General features: G+C 39.2%; 1 protein-coding gene across 2 annotated transcripts in view; it reads left to right on the forward strand.

The window, feature by feature from the left end:
• LOC121434778 (semaphorin-3E) overlaps positions 1-17,395 on the forward strand; it is a 229,342-nt gene that overhangs the window by 134,936 nt on the left and 77,011 nt on the right. For both annotated transcript variants that reach the window (XM_041633750.1, XM_041633751.1), the window contains 2 exons: positions 9,076-9,135; positions 12,890-13,009. In XM_041633750.1, the coding sequence (XP_041489684.1) occupies positions 9,076-9,135; positions 12,890-13,009 (180 nt within the window). The remainder of the gene's footprint in view (positions 1-9,075; positions 9,136-12,889; positions 13,010-17,395) is intronic.

The raw sequence follows: 17,395 nt of genomic DNA on the forward strand, positions 1-17,395 counted from the left end.
ACGTAGCCAATCAAACCACTTCTCCTTACTCTTCAGTTCCTCTGATTGTTGCACAGTCACATTTCCCCCAAAATCTCCAAAATTTCTTCCCTCCTCCACTTTTGAAATTATTTCTCCCTCCTTACTAGATTTGCAGAAGATTCCTTGCCCTTTTCTTAACTTTCCGTAAGAATCTGATTTTTGTTTCCCATATTGCGTCCAAGTTGACTATGTAGCTGTCAATCTACATGGGAGGATAGCCCCTACATGTAGGTCTTTATTAGGTTCTTTTATGAAGATATAGGTACCTCAAGTAACATTGTGTGGTGGTTTAATGAGAATGACCTCCGTAGATTCCTGTATTTGAGTCCTTGGTTTCCAGTTAGCGGAACTAGAGGATTAAGAGGTGTGGTTTTGTTAGAGGAAGTATGGATGCTCTTCCTCATGATAAGAACACTCAACTGCTTGCTTCCTTGCCTGCCTGCAGCCATGCCCCCCATCCACCATGGTGATGGGTCATACTTCCGAAACTGTAAGCCCCAGATACACGGTTCCTTCTGTAAGTTGACGTGGTCATGATGTTTTCTCCCACAAAAAAAGAAAAGTAACTCATACACATAGGTGCTGAAGGAATTAAAGTAAATTTATTGTTAATTCTAGAACTTCCCCATAAATTATCATAATTTTCTCTCTTGTAAATCCTACTGGATTTATTGTCAAAACCACATTCAGAAAAAAATTTTAATTAAAAAAAATTTCTCATTTACTTATGTTAATTTTTTCTACCTTCTGATAAGTCCACCCCACACTAAACTCTTAGGTATATACTTTCTGGCAAAGAAAATGATACTGTTTAACATATGATAGTAATCCCAACCTTAATTGCATATTTGTAAACACCTAATGCTCTTGTAAATAATGTCCAAGCCTGACTCCAGCCCTGGAGTGAAGTCAGGAAAAAAAGCAGAGTTTCTTAAGTCTACCTAGGTAATTATAATGTATATCCAGACTTTATATCCATCTCAAAGAAAATAGTAATCCCATCATGTAGTGTAGTAGGAAGATGCTTGTTTATTCCCAACTGCTCAGCCCCAAAATAACCACACATAAATTGTATTAATTAAATCACTGCTTGGCTCATTATCTCTACCTTCTTATTGGCTAGCGCTTACATCTTAATTTAATCAATTTCTATTAATCTGTGTATCACCACATGGCTGTGGCTTACCGGCAAGGTTCCAGCATGTTTGTTCCTGGTGGCTACATGGTGTCTATTAACTCCACCTTCTTTCTGCCAGCATTCAGCTTAGTTTTCCCCACCTAGTTCTACTCTATCCTATCACAGGCCAAAGCAGATTCTTTATTCATTAACCAATTGTATTTACTGCACACAGAGGATAATCCCACATCAGTGTAGTTCTAAATATATTTAAACATATTTCAAACAGAAATATGTGTTTCAAATGGAAATATGTGGATGTTTTTAGGAATTGCTGTTGTTTTACAAATGATTTTATTCATTACCCTTTTCCAAATATGCAATAATAGTCTTTATCCACTGAATACCATTTAGCTCTGTCTGTTATATCCATGAGGCACGTTGAACTTTCACTGAAAGGTGAAAGCGAGTCCTCATGCTAAACCTTCTCTTCATTCTAAAGCTTTCAATTTTTGATTCCATTTGCTTTAATCTGAGAATGCTCCTATGCTAAAATTTCTATGCCATACTCTCTAAAATTCTCTAAAATATCCCTAAATCACATTAGATTTTCAGATTTCAACTCTGATCTCGTCACCTGATCAGTGATATTTTGAGAAAAATTTAAAAGGAAAACCACCCTCCTATTTTCTAATTCTGAAATCTTTGCCGCCAAGGAAAGGTTTGGCAGAGTTTAGAGGAAAGCGTGCTCTGAGGGGAACGTTCGGCAGCATCTTGAGATGTCTACTCCAGACTTGACAATGCTAAGATCTAATATTGATAGGAGGGTGAACACAGAAGAGACAACATCTCATTTGCTTGCAGTTCAGTCCCCACTTCGGGCCTGCTTGCTTGTAGTTGCCTACCATAAAGCTCCACACCTGTACTGAGATTGGTTTCCATGCACAGGAATCCATAGCTCCTCATGTTTGGTGTTCAAACAGTTCTAACCATACTCCTGTCATTAATTTTTATTTGTTAATTATAATTCAATCTTTAGAAATAAATTCAATTTAGATTTTCTGAAATATATATATATATATATATATATATATATATATATATACACAATTTATCCCTACACTCTTCACTTCCAGTGTATTGAAACCTCTGGTGACATTGAAATGCAACCTGGGAAAATAGTGACCGTTTGCCACTTGTTAAATTTTCTGATCAGCAGATCCATACTCAACAGATAGACATTTTCTTTGCATTGATACTTTTAATTTTATTTGATCCACTGAACTTCAAACCAGTTGTTAAAAATTTTAAGGCTTATTTGAGTAATTCATAGAAATTTCTTACTATGCTAGACAATACAAGTTCACAGATTCTTTAGCTGGATTGCCTGGACTCTTATCTTAAGTCTACTGCTTATTAGATTATTGATATGGATCTATTAATTTCTTATCCAGATTTTTCAATCATGGACAGATTTACCATACTACCATTAATTTTTGCCTTTTTTGAGGCGTTTAGATGAGTTGGTACATGTCTGAGACAGTATCTCAAACAAAGTAAACACTATCCAAATACTTGTCATCCCTATGTCTTAAGGCAGCTCATTCGAGTGTGCCATCCTTTCTAAGCAAAGTGGAGGTAAGAGTACAGTGGTGAGAAGTACCGATGAGAGCAGGCTCAAAGCAAGCAAAAGGAAAGGCAATGTTGATGTGGGATTCCCTTCTGTAGGCTGTGAATTTTATTGGTTAATAAAGAAACTGGCTTGGCCTGATAGGGTAAAACAGAGCTAGGCGGGGAAAACTAAACTGAATGCTGGGAGAAAGAAGGGCAGAGTCAGGGAGAAGCCATTTATCCCCACCTGAGACAGATGCTGAGAACTTTACCCTGTAAGTGGCAATACACAGATGACTAGAAATGAGTTAAAGTAAGATGTAAGAGTTAGCCAATAAGAAGCTAATGGGCCAAGCAGTGTTTTAAATAATATAGTTTCTGTGTGGTTACTTTCGATCTGAGCTGCCAGGAGGCCAGGAAACAAACAAGAAGGCCTTGCCACCCACACAATGTGACTGAGATTGGCTCCCAAAGAAAACTGGCTCTTCTGCTGTGGAAATCAATCTTATAGTCAATGTCAATGCGGCTAGAGTGGTCTTCACACGAGCAGAGTGTAGTGAGAAAGGGAGTTCAGTTGTGCTTCCTTCTGCAGCAGCGCACTGAATGAATGGAAGGAGACCAGAGGTGGGAACTAGGAAGGAGCAGTTCCTAGACAGCATCACGTCTATCCCAGATGCATCTACTCTGCCCATGTCACTCCTTCCCCATCCCGGTAATTACTACCTTCATCTCCTCCGCTGGTTTTCAGGGTACCACCAGGCCTCCTGGCTGCATCTTTTGTAAGGAGGTAACTTCCTTTAGTTCTTGCTTGTCTTGCTGAGCTGCTATTTAGATTGCCAGTGTTTAAGAACTGAAGGAATTCTTTGTTGATGGAAGTGGAAAGAACTTAAAGGAACTGTACTACCTTTCCTTCCTGAGCACAGAGCTGACAGCCCCAGGAGGCAGCATCCAACCTCGGGTAACAGGTGGATTTATCTGCCTTTTGCCCTTACCTCCTGTTGAGGTCTGGGCCTGGAAGACAATTTCTGTGAATTCCCACAAAACAAACACCCTCTGGATTACAACAACTTTAGTTTAAAGCATAAAATCTCATGTTTTTCTTTCCTGTGAAACATCAGAAATGGATACTTTCTTTATACAAGCTATATTTTGTGATGGCCATAATTTATTTATTTAGCAATAATTCTTCACTTAAGGGAACTTTGGTAACATATTCTGTTCTCTAAGTTTCTAAATTTGAGCTTATTTTATCATTTTGAGCTAAAACCACATCACATAGTTTGGGTTTCTGTAGCTATGACTACCATTCGAAAACTATACACGATTTCCTCATTCTTTCAAGGTCAAAAGAAATACTGTAGTTTAGAATTTAGTTTTTGATTGAGTGGAGGAAAAACATTAAAATATAATTTGCATATGAATTTTAGGGGTAATTCACATTAATGATAGCAATTGAGAAAGTTTCGGAAGTAAGGGGGCATTTATCAGGTCATTGATGTTGGCATAGTGTGTGAGTTCTTGGAGTGTAAATGCTTTGGCGAACAAGCCTTTCAACTATTGATTTTTATCTGGAGTCTAAGAGATCATAATTCTGACTTATAAACAGCTTGGATAATGACAGACATTATAATGAGGCACAAAGTCATAAACCCTAGGAGCGATAATGTCTGTGAGGTTAAGGACTACCATTTATTAGCCATTATAATTATTTTAATGTGTTATAGTCAAATTATTTTCTTGCCTTTAATGATATTTATAACATGTATAATTTAAGTTTATACTAATGGTTCTATTATTATATATGAATTCAAAACAGAAAATAAAATCAAATTATAAAGCATTTGTCATTAGAATACTGGAAATCTGAGATTGTATTGCATGAAAATATAGTAGTGTCATAGTTGTGTGATTGCAATCTATGGAGATATTTTATGTTAGCTGTATTCTTTCATTTATTTTTCAGTAAAAAGGACATTTTTAAACAGTTAACTTATCCCATTTTTGTTAATGTGTTTTTTGGTCCACTAAATCTGAGTGTCTTACAACAGCAAGTTGTTGCATCCTCAATCCTGGTATAATTATGAATCTCACTAGGGAGCACAGAAAAATGACTCAGTAATTCAGTTTATATTTTATCTTGTTTTCCTCCTTTGAGCTGCGCAGAACAGTAAATGGTTGTTAAGGTGCAGTGGAGTAACTGGATTGTGCAGCAGGGGGATTGCAATGAAATGATGTGTATTTAACCTTTTGCTTTTGTACTTCTTTTTAGTACAGAGAATTTGGAAGCAGAATTACACCCTGTTGTTTAACTGCCTTTAAAAATGTTTGTGCAGAACAAATAACTTAGTTTTATGGCTTCTTTGGATGCTAAACTGTGCAGCAGAATCCAAAGCCATCCTGACTGCCAATACAAATGAAGGGAATGACTCTCCTTACTACCTTGGCAGAGCATTTACATATGATGACTTTAGAAAAACAGCTTTCTATTTTCATCGAAGTCATTCTGTCTTATTTTGTCACCCAAGTTGACTTCTGGCTACAGTCTTGAGCTTATTCAGCTATTAAAACAAGCAAACAAAAACCTCTAAGCAAAACTAGAACAACAGAACTTTAAGGAAAATTTCCCCATGCATCAGACTTTGCTTTAGCATTTATAGGCCAATTTCGTCACCCTTTTCCAATTAGAATGGTTTGATCACTTTCTTTTTGCCTTACAAAAGACATTGCAGTGATCCTGCCAATCTTTGAAAGCTTAGGCCATTGCAATTGTGATAAAGTATTTTTTTCCCTGATAAAACTGAAAAACTTTCCATCTTATTTGACCTTGGGTGAGGCATTTTCATGTCTGTGAACTGTATCTCTTAGAGTTCATAATTAGTTGTTTAGCTGAATTGTCTTTATAAAGAATGTGATAAAGACACCAATCATCAGATACTGAATAAACAGACTGTCTAAACCAGGGGACCCGCTGACATTGACTGGCTTTGTCCCTTCTATTCTAATAAGAGAGCTAAAATTAAATATATAACTCATTGTGGTGTCTGTACAAACAAGAACACCATGAGGAATCAAAATAGGAGAAATATTACCTAGTGAAAACATACAGAAAGGTTTTGCTGAGAATCACTTTGCAAAACATGATTGCAAGATTAGATCGTCAGCTTTAGATAAATTGCTCTTCTTAGCTTTGCTCTAGGACCGATGGAAAATCTTAGAAAAGGTGTTTATTTTTATCCCGATCACAGATCACATAATACACTCTGTTTTGTTTGATCCAAACTGCCACAGGCCTGAGGTTTTGCATGATATCCAAGGCAAGTTAGCTGGTATGGTTTCTTAGACTCTGTCAGAAAGCAATACCCTCCTGGGCCAGAGAGAAAGGAGTCTTGTTATTCTGAACAGCAGGCAGCAAGAGCCCCAGGCTAAGTTCTGAAGGAGCGATGCATAGAAGCCTCGGTAGACATAGCTAGAAATGCATGTTTTCTATCTGAGGAATCTCTAGCTCAGAAAACCATCTGTGATTAGAGGGTGGGGGAGGCTGTCAGCAGAAATGTCTAACCTCTGCCCATGGAGACCTCGTCTTTATTTTCCCCATCAGTGAACAAATTTCCCTTTTACCTTGCATAAATTATGTGTGTGTCTTTTCTAGCTATTTGGAAAGATAGTCCGGAATAAAAGCCATCAGAACATAAGGAGAAATGCTTTGAGATTTACCACCAACACAGTGTTTGGAAAAAATCATTATGAAACAATAAGAGAATATTTGGTATGGTGTTCTCAGAATGCAGTTTAAATGATTCATAATTTTTATAATAAAAACAAAGTGAATAAGGAAGGAAGGTAACATTTTGAAGATTCCATCTTAAAAGTATGCTAAGGCTGGAAGACATTCTGAATTATTGATGATCTGTACTCTAATTTGTTCCTATCATTAAATGAAGTCATGAAATTATAGAATCCTTAAGTGAGTTTTATTTTATTTAATATGTATATATGCATATATGTATGAAGCCTACTTTAACACATGAATTTAAATAAGTTATAAATCTATAGTAAAGACATCATTCTCAACTTGGAGGAATAAGTTTTACAAATCTTTGTAGAAAATTTCTCAGGGCAATGAGTTGGGTTTTTTAATCTAAATACTAGATCAGATAAAGATCATAAATATTGCAGCTTTATTTCCAGGGTCCACCCCACAACTGCAACTTCACTTCCGGGACACACACCATAATCACTTCCATGTGATGTCTTGATTCATCACACGTGATCTCCTGAAGAGCACACTGTGAAAACTAGGAGCAATAATTCTCAGATTTTACGCATATGCCTTAGCGTTTTTTCTTTTGGAAGTGTTTTCCTTCTCTAGTTCTACTCTTTTGTCTTCTCTTCTTGAATACCAACATGCTTTCAAGTAAGGTTCTGATGATGTACTCTGAAAGGTAAAAATGTCAGATGCTGAGTGACTGTCAGCAAGAACATCTGGGGAGATCAAGGACCAGCAAAACTCTAAGCACAGCTTGGTGGCTCACATGCTAACAAAGTTAATCGCACAATAAAATGGCCACCATTTTATAAATTTTCAGTGTTGCTCCCTCTCCGGGCCTGGATTAGGCTGGGTGATGTGTGAGTGGCGTGATAAGCCCCTTCCACTTCTGGACTATAATGGGTTTTTATGCGGCATCATCTTTTAGAAGAACACTTAAATCTTAAACATACTTGGGATTCAAAGACGACTATCAGATGTCAAAACCTAGACTGCTCAGTGGGATGATGGGTGTAGACGAGACAGCCAGCAATCAGTCAGTGAGCACTGGAATGCGCCCCTGAAGACCAAGCTGGCAGTAGCTTTGCTACATGAGATACCACCAGTGTAGCCTGTCTTTTGATATATTTTTTTAAGAGGCATCAGAAAACTGGATGTTTAAACAGGAATTCTCATTCTTGATGTTTGCCAACTGTCAAATGAAAAGTAATAGCTAATATTTAGTTTGATAATCCAAAGGCTTTTGCAGGCAAGTTCTACTTAGAATGCATAGAGGAACCTTGAGGAGTTGAGAGGAGACATAAGACACACACACATCAATTGCCTTACTTGCGCAGATTTAATTTAAACAAATAGATGGTGAGATTGGCTTACATAAATTAAAAATATGTGCACCAAAGCAATACCAACTACTTTTAAAAAATGTAAACAAGCATGAAAACAATGTATGCAGTAACAAGTCACAGGAATTGCCTCCTAAGTGGTAGGTGGGATGGCCAGGCTAGAAAGGGAGAAATCATAAATAACTAAAGGAAAGGCCTTTTCAGGCCACTGATGATATGAGCTATGCCTTGCACACCCAAAACCTCCGTGCACATGCCTACAGGGTAGAAGGGAAAATTAATTATAATTATCAGTGCAATGGGTTGTCCCATGTGAATTTATCCTATAGTCTGTGCAATAAGAGAAAAGCGGAGGCTGGGAAGAGATAATAATAAATAAAACCATTTTTTTCCCCCAAAAGAAGTAATGTCATAGAAACTGTGGAAAAACTTTTTGTTTCTTTTGGTCTCAGCAAAGTGCTTGGTACTATTGTTAAGAAGGGAAAAGGATTTTATATTGCCTTCTCTTTAAGACAGAGGCCAACTAGCTTGAGACAACATGTCAACTGCTGCAAATTCGCATGGAAACATGAAGCATGAAACAGTTCTGTTGTATGAGGCAGTGCTGAGACAAGGTCTCCTGCAGCCAGGCCTGGCTGCAACCTCACTGTGTAGCCATGTAAAGATGTAGTGTGTCTATGACTTGATACTGGGGGATGTATTTAGGAGTCCATATATTTGCATGGTCAGATTTGATTAACTGTATGGATCACGCACATCCATCCTTACATACTCTCCTGTAGTCAAACATTACTCAGAGTCCAGAACAATGGCTTTCTGTGCGTGGCAGTAAAAATGCAAAAGGAACTCAAAAAATTCAAGGAGATGCTTGTCTTGCCATCACGAGTAGTCTGGTTCCCCAACTAAATTGGAAGACAGAGGCTCCTGCAGGTGAAATATGAATAGGAATGGATTCTAGAGTGACTGGCTCTGTAGGCGAAAGGCATAAGGGACCACCGGGAAGACTAAGGATTGGTAAAGAGGTTTAATGCGAAGAGAAAGCTCATAGAGAAGCTTCTAAGCACACAATTAAATATCTGAAGACGAGAAGGTTTTATCTTCTCAGAAAGTAGACAAAATGGACTGGGAATTGGATTGTAGAAGAAAATGAAGTGGCTTTTAGTGAAGTTTTTCTTCTCTACGCACTTAACATAATGATACATTGTCTTCAATTTCAGATATACTGGCCGAGCCCAGCAGGAAAAGTAGAAGAATGCATAATGAAAGGAAAAGACACAGTAAGTACTCTTCACTGTAGGCTAAACAAAGCGCGGATTCTATTCTTGGTTGCCTGTAGTAGGAGCTGCGGGGCTGCATTCCACCACCCAGCTCCCGCCACCGGCTAGATTTATCCGAAATAACAACACACAAATTGTATTCTTTTAAACACTGCTTGGCCCATTATATCTAGCCTCTTCTCAGCTAACTCTCGCACCTGGACTAGCCCATTTCTAATAATGTGTGTAGCACCCCAAGGTGCGCTTACCCGGAAGATTCTAGCCTATGTCCATCCTGAGTCGGAGCTGCCCGAGAGAGAGGAGCCTGGCGTCTGTCTGAGGCATTTGCATCTGAGAGGAGCTGCATAGCTTCTGAGCTCACTTCCTCTTCCTCCCAGCATTCTGTTCTGTTTACTCTGCCTATCTAAATTTTAACCTATCAGGGCCATGGCAGTTTCTTTATTTAACCAATGACCTTCTTCCATCAGTTGCCTATAAAGCAATGAATCATTAAAGTTTTATTTCCTGTCAATGACATATCTACAATTTTTTCATAAAGAGAAAAGATACACAATAAATACATTATTCTATAAAACTAGCTATAATGTAGAATTGAAAGAAAAGAGGCTACCATCCTGAAAGGAGCATGTGTTAAACAAATTCATGTGCTGTTATGCTGTGGATGTTTTACTTACATGTATGTCTGTGCATCACATGCATGCAGTATCCTCTGAGGCCCAAAGAAATCCCTGGATCCTCTGAAACCCTTAAAGATGAGCCATCTCTCCAACCCCAGGGAACCTGTTATTCTTTTATAGTTTATTAAGCTTGGGTTGATAAACTCATTATACTAATGTTTATCTTCTGACTATTTGGTAGAAAAAAATCATAATTGTAGGTGCTTCTTTTGCTTAATTTGAAGGACTAGATAAGAAAAGTCAAACTCTTTAAGATTTCCCTTCACTTTGATGAATTTATTAGAAATGTAGAAACAAAATAAGGTCACAGAGCTTAAAGAGATGAAGCAGGAAAAGCTTGGGGTCTTCCCTGGTATCAGAAGCAAAGTCTATCCCTGTTAAACCCGGAGCCCATGAGGTACAGGAGTGAGAAGTGCTGTTCTCTATGCTGTTCTGACTCCCTGATGTGGGTGAGAGGCCTACATGGAATGAGTGCTCCTTTTTCTGATGGAATACATGGTTTGGAGGATGGCCATAGGTCTTTCCTTGAAAGCAAACTTATCTTTGTTTCTCCTAAGCTTAAAAAAAAATGTAAATGACTACACATTATTAGCAACTCCCAATTCTCTGTTGCCACTGGAGCATAGCCAGGACATGAGTCAACGCTCTTCTTGCCTTAGTCCACGTTGTGATGCTGAGAATCGAACAGACTCGCAGCCCATGGCAGTCGAAGCTCAACTGAGCCAAAATGGGGTCTAATTGCTTCTGTCTACCAAGTGACAGGATGTCAATAGGGGAAAAGCAGGTGCTTCCAGCCATGTGAGGGCAGAGAATTTCGCCTTGTCTGCATGGTCAGATTCTATTAACTGTATGGATCACGCACAAAGTGCAATGTTACATATGTAGGAGCTGAGCGGATAGATCTGTGTGCTCAGGAATGCAGTTTGCACTGTTACCAAGGGGCTTAACATCCTGAGAGACTGCACGGCAAGGTCAATCTGCTGGACTTTCCATCCCAGCCAGCTTAGAAGAGAGACTTGAAGGAGAAATCTTGTTCTGTCCATTTTATCACTGTGGTGAATATTTACTTTAAGGTACTAATTTTTAGGGCTAAAAGGGGTTAGTATTACTCTTGTAATTTATTTTTGATGACATAGTGATGTCTAAATTGATAGGAGGATGTTTTCAAAAATTGATTTGGCTAATTTGGTTTGAAGCAATTTAAGTGTGTGCATGTAAGCGTGTGTGTGTCTGGGGAGTGTATGACGGTGATGAGCCTGCCTGAATGGTGGAGATGTGACAGCATTTGATAAAGTGAGTGTGTGTACATGTGTGTGCATGTGTATGTGCGTGTGTGTGTGAGAATATGTGAGTGTGTGTGTGTGTGTGTGTGTGTGTGCGTGCGTGTGTCTGTGTGTGTATGCATATGTGTGTCTGGGGTGTGTATTAAAGTGATGAGCCTGCCTGAATGGCGGAGATGTGACAGTGCCTGATACAGTGAGTATGTGTGTGCGCATGTGTGTATGTGTGTGTGTATGTGTGTGTGCGTGTAACAGCAGTTCATGAAAAAATAGGCTATGAATTTTAAAGAGGGCAAAGAGAGATACATGACAAAGTTTAGTGGGAGTAAAGGAAATTATAATGTCATTATAATGACATCATAATGTCAAAAAATAAAGACAATTTTCAAAACTGCTGTGGCAGGAGAGTAGAAACTGACTCTCTGGGAAGAGGCCACTTGCAAGAGAGCATAAGCAGGCAAGAAAGGGTGAAAATGGCAGAGATGCAGTGTCAGTAGAGAAAAAGCAAGTGCTGCCAGCAATACGAGGGCAGAAAATTTCACCGTAGCCACATGGAGTCTACTATGATCTTGAAATGTTCATAAAGAAAGCCATCATTTTGTTAAAATAAGCACATTATATTTAAAAGTAAAATATAGTATTAATTATGACAAATTCAATAAAACTCTGATGAGTTTTCTCATTCTCATATGTCTATATATTAATGCAAATAAAAAGGAATGATTGGAAAATGGGAGGACAATAGCTGGCAAGTTCGGAGCACCAGACTCCTTGTTTGACTTTATAAGTGGGTGCAGCAATGCATGAGTTAAATACTCTTCTCTGTAATCTGAAATTTAAAGCTAGTGCTGCCTGGCTGGGATCCCCAGGAAGTGGTCTGGAGTCTGCTCTTGTGCACACAGCTAACAGAATGCAGCACACACGTGTGCTTCACCACCTATGGCTTCTTCTCTTCTATCGCTGCACACCTGAGGATTTTCACCAGTTGCCACACGAATTAAATATTTTACGCATCATTATTTATAGACAAATTATTGACCATTGCACTGCAGCGTTTTGTAGCAAGACCCTCAAAACATTTGCCAATCAAATGTTGTTTCTAATAGTTAATATGTTTAAAAAAATCTCCCCCAAATTACATTTTATGTGAATTTATAATTTCGAATATGAGCACTATTTTGCTTACCAAAACTCTGTAGTGCCAATGAGGACTTCTAAATCTAAGGGTGCAGCTTTCGAATTTTGTTTAAATAAATATTAGATACTCGATTTTACTGCTTACTTTGGGATATTATGGCATTTTCATATCATGGTTCATTTTTTTTGTCAGAATTTCTTTTGCCAGTTAAAAACTTTCAAACTATTAAAAAATTTTGTAGTACCCTGCTGTCAACATCATATATTTTCTTAAGAATAACGACCCTTTTCTAATTACTGGGTTTTTAATTTTATGTTGGTTCATAAACATATACTGTTGTTAAAAATGGCAGCCCTGGGAATACTTTAATTACATGGGGACTATATTGATGCAAATTAGTGTGATTGAACACATTCATGAGAATGCTATAAAAATGACTTACAGAATTATAACAAAAAGCATTTCACATTTCACTGCTTATTAAACACGTGTCCCTCACACTAGTTGCTTTCTCCCAGGTCCTCGTCTTCCTTATCCCACTCTCTTTTCCTTTCCCTCCCGATTCAGACTCCCTTTCTAGGAATGAGGGACAACAAAGGTCAAAGGTAGGTCAAACATTTGTTCCCTTCTAACTAGGTGTCTTTTCAATCCCACTTTAGAGCGAGTGTGCCAACTATGTCCGGGTCTTGCATCACTACAACAGAACGCACCTTCTGACCTGTGCTACTGGGGCCTTTGATCCGCTTTGCGCCTTCATCAGAGTCGGGTACCACTCAGAGGTAAGACGGATGTTATAAAGGAAAGGTTGTGCAATCTCCCTCGAGAAAGACAGGACCATTTGAGTTGTGCCTATTTAATGTACTTGAGACAGAGGACTGGTCTCCCTGTGTCTAAAACCCTCTCAATCTGTGAACCAATTAACTTTTGGCATTTATTCACCAAGCAATTTTATTTCCTTAATTGTCTGATTAAAACAGATTTTGCAACATCAAAGTGTGTCGTCTACTATGCTCTTATATATGTTTTACTTATGAATTCTAACTAGAACATATATTTATATGTATGTACACAAACAGATTAAGAAAGAGGTACACATAAACAAAGATAAATACAATTTATATAAAGTTCTGCATACTGTAATTTACCAAAAAAAAAAAGTAAAGCTTTTTGATTTTATAATTACGTTCTTTCCAGCCAAGTGAGGTGGGAAACACAGTAGAAGGAGAGGTTTCAAAGCAATAGCTGATAAATCTTAGGGTGAGAAGCCATGCATCTTTACACCAAACCTTCTTGTGCAGACGGCAATGACTGCAAGTCCCACTCCTGCTTTTAAGAAGATATTGTTCTCTAACAAGGAGGCTCAGAGGTTCATCCCCATAACCAGTTCCTACAAGTCGAATGAACCCTGCCTCTCTTTTATCTTGCACATACTTTGTAGCACGTGACATCACAGTTTCATCCAGAGGTGTGCAAAACAGTGCTCTGAGTTCAGGAACTGCTGGCTTTCCTTTAGATGAGAAAATAACTGAGTAGACACATTCGTTGGTTTTATCAATGGATATATACGCCATCTGATGCTTACAGCCCATTTATGAAAAAGCAGCAGTGATTAAAACATGCATCTCACAACTATATAATAAAGAATACAGTTTATTTACACTAACGCTTCTTTCAGATAGTCCTTGTGCTAGTTAATACTCAGGTGCAAATACAATGAACAGCATCGACGTGCTAAGTTGCTGCCTCCAGAACCTGTCCCAGATTGAGGTATTTTAGCTGTTAACTATCCTTGCAAGAAGAAATTTTAATTAGCATGTTAAATATTGACTTGACATCCATGCTTGTAAACTAAATATAACACGTAATCTTGTCTCAATGCACTGCTTGAAATATCTTAGAGGTCGGACACAAGGGTTCTGGTTGAAGAACTTTTTTTTTTTTTGGAAGTTTTATAATTATATTTATGTACAGAAAACTCAGCAGTACATTTAACCCAGTTTAGTGGCGAGTTTTTTGGCCTTTGCCTTTTCCAGCTTGGCAATTCGAGCCACAGATTTAGGACCCAGGACGTTGCCTCCCCAGTGGCGGCGGATCTCATAATATCTGTCATTGTAATTGGTCCTAATAGCTTCCACCAGCTTGGCCAGAACACCCTTGTCTTCCGAGTTAACCTGTGTGAAGGCAACAGTGGTGCACATCTTCCTATGGACCAGCCGCCCCAGCCTGGCCTTTCCCTTGTTGATGCAGTAGGGGACCCCCATCTTCCGACACAGAGCAGGCAGGAAGACCACCAGCTCAATGGGGTCTACATCCTGGGCAATCACCACCAGCTGAGCCTTCTTGTTCTCTACCAAAGTGGTGACTGTATTGACGCCCGCTTGAAGGACAGGTGGTCTCTTAGTCGGGACATCCCCTTTGCCGGCAGCTCTCTTCTCAGCACGGGCCAGCAGCCTCTGCTTCTTTTCCTGCTTGGTCTCTGGCCTGTACTTGTGGGCAAGTTTAAGCAACTGGGTAGCTGTTTGCCGGGCCAGGGCCTGAGTGAACTAGTTAATGGCAGGAGGAACTTTGAGCCGCTTATAGAGGATGACCCTCTGTCGCTGCAGCCTGATATAGCGGGGCCATTTGATGAAGCGCGTGAGATCTCTCTTGGGCTGGATGTCCTGCCCAATGCCGAAGTTCTTAGGCCTCTTCTCAAACAAAGGATTCACCACCTTCTTCGCCTCCTGCTTCTTCATGACGGCGGGGACCGGGGCCACCTTCTTCCCCTTGGCCTTCTTTCCCTTGGGCATCTTGCCGGGCTGGAGGAGAGAGAGAGCCTGGTTGAAGAACTTTAGACAGAGATATAGAAGAAGACAAGTCAGACCAAGGACAGGTCACATAACAGCACACCAGAAATTCTGTTATCTCTTTACAGGCAGACATATGCACAGCCAGCATACATACATTTTCCGTATTTATCTATCTGCTAGCCAGCCACATAGTCTCTCTGTTTTCACTCATTCAATGACATCTTTGCTGCTCCTTCACTTTCTCTGAGCAGAAGATTCTAGATTAGGACTATTCTCATAATCCCTTCAGTATTTTAAGATGCTTTGTTAGCTCTACTTTTTTAGGTTCTTTTAATTTTTTTTAAATTGTATTAGTTCTTTGAGAGGTTCAGTGTACTTTGATCATGGTCCCCCCTCCAGCTTTTCCTTATCCCATCCATCTGTGTCATTAAAACAACCACAACAAAAACAAACAAAAATGTAACACAAAACAAAACCCACTAAGACCAGTTTGTGCTGCTCTTGGATATGTGTCACTTGCCTAAATAGGACTCTCCCTCTCCCAGCAGATAGGTCCCAAAAGAGGGGTGGAACTCCGATCCCACTTCCGCTCTCCATGGTGGCACTTGGTCTGGCTTGGCTTATGCAGGACTTGTCCATGCTGTCACGGTCACCCTGTTGTCATAACTACCTTGCTGGCACAATCACCATGAACCCACATGTGCAGCTGTCCTGCTGGGCCTCAAAGAATTCTTTCTTGGTTGTCACTGACAAAAAAAAAAAAAAAACAGTCTTTTTGTCTCCTGCAAAGATTGCTGAACATTGGGAGCATGATGTGCGCTACATGTCTTCCACTTAGGAGCAAATATTCTACAGTCTTATTTTATAAACCTCGGTTATTGTGGGTCTCTGTGCCTAATGTAAGTATGGCTTCATGCACATCAACTCTAACTTGTTAGAAGAGGCTTTCTCTTTCAAAATTGTATCTATTTCCTTGTTTCCAGCGGTCATCTGAAATGTACCTCTGAATGCAGAGGTCTTTGGCAAAGCATAGCTGTATTTCTTAGGCTATCAAGGCTGTCGAGACATGGGTTCCTGTATCACATATGTTGATGTTTTACAAAATGTTCCTTTGATAACATTTCTGCTCCCTTCGGTCACTTGTGTTTTCCCTGCAGAGGCTCCAGTGTGTATAAGTATTTTGCCTTCTAGATATCATCTCACAGGTCACTAGCTCAGTTCACTGTTATTCAATTTTTTTTTTCTCTCACGACTGTGAGGGTTCTCAGGACTGAGACCCAGTTATTAGGCTTGCGTGGCAAACAAGTCACCTCACCTAAGAGGTTTATTTTTGTTCTAGAAGAAAAAGACTATGCACAGTATCCCTTGAACACTTCCACTTGCTTGCTGTCTTAGCAAATCTATAAAGTGCCCTGTGATTCCCCAAGAAGATTCTTCCATAGTTACCAAATGCTTCCTTCTTTCTGCTTGACTAAACGCTAAGAATAAATTCCTGCCATAGCTGAACTTAAAGTCATAGTTGTCAATATTTTCAACTTTTCAATCATGACTCAGGGTCTGCTCACAAGTATAATTCAATATACTGAATGATTTGTAACTCATATATGTAGCTCATATTATCACAGGGTGTAGAAATTTCAGGGCCCAACCTCAGGTTATAGATTCTGCCCTAACTTTACAACTGAGCTACCCCTTCAATCTTTGCTGGTGACATCTCAGTAAGTCCTCTATGTCGGCACCCACCATTCCTCTCTACATGAACCACGTGGTTTCTCAAGAGAAAATGCCTTCACTTTGCTCTTGCTAATGTCTAGTGTATCCAAATAGCTTTGTATTGGAGACCAGCTTTGACAAAAAATACCATTTACCAGGGTAGGTGCATGGGGATCAGTGAAAAGAACGAAGATGCTAGTGAAAATAATATAACAGAAACATAGGATAGTATCAGGAGGGAGTTCCAGTGAATACTGAAATCCCTGTATTTAATTTTCCATATGGTTTTACACCTCAATACAGCAGGAGAAGAAGACAAAAGACTGTTTTAATATGATACAAAAGACAACTCAAGTTACTTGCTTCAATACTTTGAGATATCAAGTCATTAGCATTCTGTTTTTAGGCAGTGAACCCACCTTAGACCAAGTATCCTGAAGGCAACCATTCCCTAGATCAATCCTCCTATTTCAAAAGAAGGAGCAGAAATATGCTCAAATCTCCTGACCATTGGTTTGGGTAGAGTGGATGGACCCACCTGTATGGGCCATCTTAATGTCAAAAGAACCAAGTAACCACACCCTACGTCAAGAATGTGTAGCCCTGGTTGTTGTCAACAGTTTTGAGCAACCTCAAACTCACTGACCTTTAGACAAGGTGGAA

This window comes from Microtus oregoni, unplaced genomic scaffold (assembly GCF_018167655.1).
Source record: "Microtus oregoni isolate MIOR12 unplaced genomic scaffold, Mior012 000044F_ref0000062, whole genome shotgun sequence".
NCBI classification, from domain to species: domain Eukaryota; kingdom Metazoa; phylum Chordata; class Mammalia; order Rodentia; family Cricetidae; genus Microtus; species Microtus oregoni.